Raw genomic sequence first — 6,961 nt, forward strand, 5'->3', positions numbered from 1 at the left:
CCCAAGGTACTCTCCGAGTATAACAACGCAAAGTCGTGGGTTTTGCCAGTTTCGCTGACCGAAAATGGTAATTAAATTTGAACCACTTGCCAACCCTTTGAAGTTGAAAGAAACATTTTTAATTTCCTGTAGGCTTCAATAAGCTGGTTATAATTACAAATGAAGCGGAAAAAGGGTTTTCAGTGCAGTCACAATGGAAGAGCCTAACATGCATGGACAATGCTCTGTATCAGGTTTTCCTCCGTCAACTGGAAGCGTCCCCGGACGCAAGCAGTATTTTGCGAAAGGTCGAAAAATGGATTTCGACTGTTAAAAATACGCCGACTTGGTCAAAAAAATTTTTTCGGTGACTTTTGATAAAAATTTTACAAGATTCCAATCAGTATGGGAAGGAATTGGGTCTCTGCTTAAGGTACTATAAATTTCTATTTCTCCAGACATACTTTGGGAGGGATAAAATGTTAAAAATAAACGTTTTCAACATCTAGTGGTTTTCCCAAGAGCTCCATTAACTCAACTGAGATCGTCAGTTTGATGAATATCAAAATAAACCTTGATTTTCTTATATTTATTAAAGTATGAAGAAGAAAGAGAGGAGACTCTTCATTCGACCTTGGATTGTGCCGATAAAAGTATAAACGACATGGACGTCATGAGGAAGTTTTTGGAGCTGTATAAACCCATAAAAGCAGCGGCAAAAGAATTTGAATCTTTTGAGCCAGTGGCGGCGAAGACTCTGGGCCGGATTAGTCGGGGCGTTCGTCCAGATCAGGAAGCTAAAATGCTTACACTTTCTTGATTTCAAAGAAAATCTCGAAAAAGATTTACTAGTGTTATAAACGATGAAAATTATATATTGGCTTCATTTTTGGACCAACGGCTGAAAAGATATATGTTCTGGTAAAAAAAATTTTCTTTGAAGTATCTTAGGCTAACCCTCTATCTCTTGCCTTAATGATATCCCCTCCCGGAGGCGAATTGTATTCTCTATTACACAGTTACTTAAATTATAATGTATGCTTTTATCTCTTTACAGGTCATTTTTTAACTCCAGAATGGAGTGAAGAATATCAAGCCTTTTGCCCTCCAAGTTTTGATGTGGTTTTGAAAATAGTTCAAAAATATTAAAAGACATGGAATACGAAGGGGAAACAGACAATGAACCGGAAGCCGAAGTTGGAGATTCCATGTTCCCCTCCCTGGCTCCAACTGGTGGATCCAAGGCAAAGACATTGCCAGCATAGCCTTCTGGGGAGGTCAGCGTCTATTTAAAGGAAACCCTACCACAAAAAAAGGATAAAAAACATGGCTCCCCTGAACATTTGGAGGGTCAAGGCAACCGCCATGCCAAACTTGGCCAAATTCGCCAGGAAGTACTTGGCATGTTCAGTGTCAACGACCCTTATGTACGTTGCTGTGGAGCGGGCGAGAACGTTAACGCGTTACCGGTGCTCCGGCCATAACGGAAAAACCATGGCAACGATGCAAAAAGTGATAGCCTTGAGCGAGCTTTAGAAGTAGATGAGCCAGTGGTGAGTTTCCGCTTCCCCATTGTAAGTTTATTTGAACGAATAACCTTTATCATATTTGTTTTTCTTCTTACCAGGGCTCTGTCGTCGAGCCATAGTTTGGCGTTAAGAAACTGTCTCAAATTACGGACCCGCGGCCAAAAAATCTAACATCATGATGGCCGGATGGGAAAGCCTGAAAGTTCGACGACTTTTCAAATAAAGGTTTTCTCGTCCGAAAGGCTAAAACTGCTAAATCGGCCGTGATTGAATTTTTTACACCCGTGTTTAGTGACGTGTTTAATATTCCCGAATATCTCTTAAACGGGGTGGACCTTAAAGTCGTGTTTACTCGCCATAATGTGCCAAGAAACAGCCGCTTTCAAAAACTGTAAAGTCAAGATACTAGACACTTCACTCGCGGTACGTAAAGTTTAACTCAGTCCTAAAATTTTGTTAGCGCATGAAGCAGCGCTTAATAACGGTACTGCCAAGTATAATTTTACGCGCAACGAACTAAAACTATCTCTAGCGGAAATAGCTCCGACAGTTTTAACAATATATATCTAGGTCCTCAACCTAATCGCGTCATTATGGGATTATTGTCCAACGCGGCGTTCAAGGGCAGTTACGCTCTGAATCCATTTAACTTTAAAACTTACGATTTAAATTTTTTGTCTCTGTACCTCGATAACGAACAAATACCATCGAAACCTTTGACTCCTGATTTCGGTAAAAACTTATCAAACATTGTTTGCGGGTACCGGTATTCATTATAAAGATGACGGTAACGATATTAGTCCCAAAGAATTTGCCAACGGGTTAACTTTGTACGCGTTTGATCTGACACCGGACCTATCGGCTAGCGAAACAAACCACAGGAATCCCTTTAAACAAGGACAATTAAGATTGTACAGAAATCCAATTGCACCTGGTTTAAGATGGTGTAATATGGAAGACCCAAAAATAACCTTCTAGAAACAATGGAATGTTCTGGAATCGGAAAGAATATGCTAGATGGTCCGAGGTGATCGACACTTCATTGTACATCCGAATTCGCCTTATATTGTCGGTAGTGTAAAGTCAACATGATGCTTTGATGTGAAGAGTCTAAGAAATTTACTCCTCTGATAAAAAACCCAAACTCTATCTTAAACTATAGTAGCAGGTACAATCGTACACGAGGGGTTTGTCACCCAATTTCCTTAATAACCTAACACTATAAAAAATACATGTACATAAATGATTATGATTATAGCTTGACACTCGCTTGCGTCGAAGGACCGATCAGTTAGGCGGTGTACATTTGTTGGGTTTACACCATTTTGGAAATTACATACAGAGGAAATAAAACACAGGGGCGATGCTGCAATTGGGGTCGCGACAAAGAAATGTAGTATTTCGATATTCGAAGTTAAATGTATAAATTCGCGTCAACTATATATGCGTCTACTATTAAATATTTACATTTTACTTTCGAGTTACATAAAAGTTCGTTTGCTCTTTGTAGACACTTAGTATAATATTTCAAATATTCAATGTTGATCTCTCAACACGTACTCCCTTCAAAATAATTAATTTCATGATAAAATGTTTTCGGAAAATGGAATTATTCTTGAAAAAGCGTAGATATGTAATTTTTTAAATTAATTTAGAGGGAATAGATCGATTAACAGTAAAATCAGTTGATTGAATTAAATATTGATTAATGATTAAGGGAATAAAAATAATTAAAAAAAATTGCAATATCTGAACTTCAGTCAAATGATAAACCTCACACATATCGTTTGTTTTTTTCGGCCTTGGTCCAAACGAAGACGTTTTTTTTATAATCTATCTATAGACATAATGTCCAAGGATTAGGCTAACTTATACTACATGAATAACCAGGCTCAATTGAATCAAACATAACCGTTTATTAACTAGTATTAAAAACATAACTAATGTTAAAATAATAACTGAAAGTAATTTGATATCGTACTACCATCACGTCCCTCATCTCTCGTTAAATCTATTATCTAACTTCGCATCGTGGTTTACTAAAGAGAACTAACTTTAATTTCGATAATCAATACTAGTATAACATTACATAAACTATATATTGATATGGACTGATAGATAGGGTTCGTGAGGATAGCCTAAACATGGTGCATGTGGATAGCGCATTTTTGTGCATAGGAGTAACAAGTATAGACCAATATATTTCATTTCAAAACGGTGGGTAAAATGGAGAAAAACTACCATGTTAATTCTAAGGTTAGGGGCGTGCGCGACGTACACTGGGAAAGTTACGGTGCCGCAGGTCGCCGATCATCATTTCTATTCATCTTGTTTCATTTGTCATGCTCGATAAAATTAACCTTAAGGTTTAAAAATTAGAATAATAGATTAAAAATATATTTTTCTTATCGAAAAGGTGGAGATTTATTCTAAAGAGGTGAAAGTTCGTGACACTTATTTCTAGGGCTTGGATTATTTTGCTATTTATTACTTTTAAAGAATTTTCAGTATCTTAGCTTGGTGGCCGTGGCCGGTTATATTTTAGGAGTATTGAGTATTATTCAGTTTTAGTCATAATTTTCAACAATATCTCTTTTTCTATTCTGATCTTCATTATTTTTTAGTCAGACATTTTTAGTGTATTCGTTGTGAAAAAATTCTCAAGTTTACTTGCTATATTTTATAAATGTTAGAGTATTTTGTTTAAATCTAATCTAGCACGTGATTTTAATTTTGAAATGGGAGCCAAACAAGGTATTCTTCTACCTGTCAAAATTTCAGCGGCTGTAATTAGGGACATTTACAACAATAACTTACAATACGAGAATTTAACACGGCTTATGCCTCTTTTAAATTTGTCAAATTTTAGACTTTAGTTAAAAACGCATAAAGTTTTTCATTTATTTTGAAGTTTTTTATTAATTGATGTTTTGGCTTTTAGAACTTAGTTTCAATTTGAAATATTCGTCAATTTATACGATTATTCGAACAAATTTACACACTCATTAGGAAAAAATTAAAAGTCATGCCTGGGGTTTGAAGTATTTATTGTACTTGGGGGGTCTTCCAAATGGTTTCTCTATCATATGAGAGGAGCAAGCAGTTTTTTAGTTACAGCCTATATATGGTTAAATGATTATGATGTATTTTTCAAATCCTGTTCGGGAAATTTTCGCCTGTTGTGCATCTCTTGGGGTATCAGAGTAAGGGTTAGCCTAAAAATGGTCGTTTTAATATCAGTCCGGTATGAACACTAAAGGCTCGTTTACATTTGAGCGAGAATTAACCTGAAAGCGGAGAGTAGAAGTTAAAAGTCGAATCTTTTTCTCGCGCCTAAAAAAATCGCGTCTGCCAAAAGCGTTTTTTCCCGCTGCTCCACCCGCTCCTTCGTTTACATACGAGCTGGGCGGTAGCATGAGCCGAAATTGCAGAGTTGTCTTTCAGTCGGAAGTAAACAACTAAAATGGCGTCGACTGTCGTTAGTTTACTTCTGCTTAAAAACAACTATTGCTTTTGAAAAACATTCGACATTTAAAACAAAAAAAACAACAGAAAATTAGATAGAAGGTCGTTGTTGGGTACATTCTATATGGAGAAATAGAAACAAAGAAGGCTATTTTCGCCTTTTGGAACGTTACTTGACATAATTTGTCAAGGTGCGTATATTTACTCTACTTGAGCTTGAGAATAATTTTGATTTAATTGTCGAGCTTGAAAGGATGAGGCAATGTGATTACACGTAATTCAAAAATCTTATCTTGTTCTTTTAAAGACATTCTCAATGGTGGTGCCTATGCCTATTTCGCGAGATAAACAAACGCAAAAATATCAAACGATATTCGGTCCTTGGATATTATTGGCTTGGAAAATCACGTGACTCTTTGCGACAAGCAAACATGAGCTGAAAAATCTACCACAGCAGATCGGAGCTTATTCGGGACACCCGCTTCATCTATGAGCAACAAGCGTGACTTGAAAAGTTCTCGCTTGTTTTTAAACGGTACGCCTAGGGAACTCAAACCCCAATACGCCTCATCTCTCAGCTTTACGCTTCTACTTTTTCCATTTCTCGCGCACATGTAAACGAGCCTTTAGAGAAAAGGTTCATCAAAGATCCCAAATATTACCAAAAATACAAGGCAGTTATAGATGAACAGTTGGAGCTAGGTATAGCAGAGGTAGTCCCAAAGGAACAAGTAAATTTATCCAAACCTGGCACTTATTACATGCCACACCAAGGGGTGATAAGGGAGAATGTAAAAACCACCAAACTCTGCGTTGTATTAGATGGGTCATCGCTTGCGTATGGGAAGCCCTCCTTAAACGATTGTCTTCTTTCCGGCCCCAATTTAAACCCAAATTTACTATTACTTCTATTAAGATTCCGATGCAATAGAGTGGCCATAGTTGCCGATATAGATAAAGCCTTTTTGCAAATTGCATTGGATAACCCAGACAAAGATTCAGTCAGATTTATTTGGTTCGCTGAAGAGGAAGGAAAATTAAACGAGGGTCATTACATTATACTGCGAATGACTCGCGTTCCCTTTGGGATAACGTCAAGCTCCTTTCAGCTAAGCTGCACTATTAAACACCATATTATGCAGAACAAGTATATCTCCGAGCTCCTGAAAAATGTGTTAAACGACATTTATGTTGATGACCTTATCACCTCAGTAGAATTCGTAGAAAGGTGGTACACCGTATCAGTAGAGGCCGCGAAATTAAAAAATGATGCGGCTATGAGACTTAGAAAATGGGGAACGAATTCCCTAGAATTAAGAGAGATATGGACCAAGCACGACCGTAAGAAGGAACCAAAATTGTTTGAGCAAAACAACGAAACCATTGAGAACAAGGTGTCAGGAATAAAATGGAACCCCGACACCGACAACTCCACCTTCCACTTTTCTAACCAAAATATGAAAATAACCAAAAGGCAATTCCTTAGTTTTATCGCTCAAATATTGGACCCGCTAGGCCCACTCTCCCTGTATAGAAATAGAGCAAAGATGCTGTTACAAATGCTATGGGAATTGAAGCAAAATTGGGACGTGGAGCTTCCCAAGGAAACCAAAGTGGATTTTGAAACTTGGGTAGAAGAACTGCCGCTCATTGATGAAACCAAATTCGAAAGACACCTTTTCTTTAAAACCAATAAGGAGATCGCGGAGTTTGAATTACACTGCTTCTGTGACTCTAGCTTGAAAGCATACGCAACCTGAGTTTACATTAGATTCGTTACGATAACTAAAAGGGTAGGTGTGTATTTAGTGGCGGACAAATCGCGCGTAGCCCCCCTTAAAAATGACCTAACCATGGGTGGCTTTTTGGGAGCAAGATTGACAAACAACGTAAAACAGGTTTTTCCAGACAAGCTAACGGTATACTGCACCGATTCTATGATGGCACCCGCGTGGCTGACGGGGAACACAAATCAATGGAAACCCTTC

At 37.7% G+C, this 6,961-nt stretch overlaps 1 protein-coding gene across 1 annotated transcript; it reads left to right on the plus strand.

The window, feature by feature from the left end:
- The first annotated feature begins 5,734 nt into the window (after positions 1 to 5,734).
- Positions 5,735 to 6,733, plus strand: LOC149639893 (uncharacterized). Its single transcript, XM_089850834.1, has one exon. It carries the CDS (start codon positions 5,735 to 5,737, stop codon positions 6,731 to 6,733), a length of 999 nt encoding a protein of 332 aa, XP_089706960.1.
- Positions 6,734 to 6,961: the final 228 nt, after the last annotated feature.

The sequence above is a fragment of the Phalangium opilio genome, unplaced genomic scaffold, assembly GCF_054372755.1.
Source record: "Phalangium opilio isolate 3A_F unplaced genomic scaffold, DU_Popi_V2 ptg000094l_1, whole genome shotgun sequence".
NCBI lineage: Eukaryota > Metazoa > Arthropoda > Arachnida > Opiliones > Phalangiidae > Phalangium > Phalangium opilio.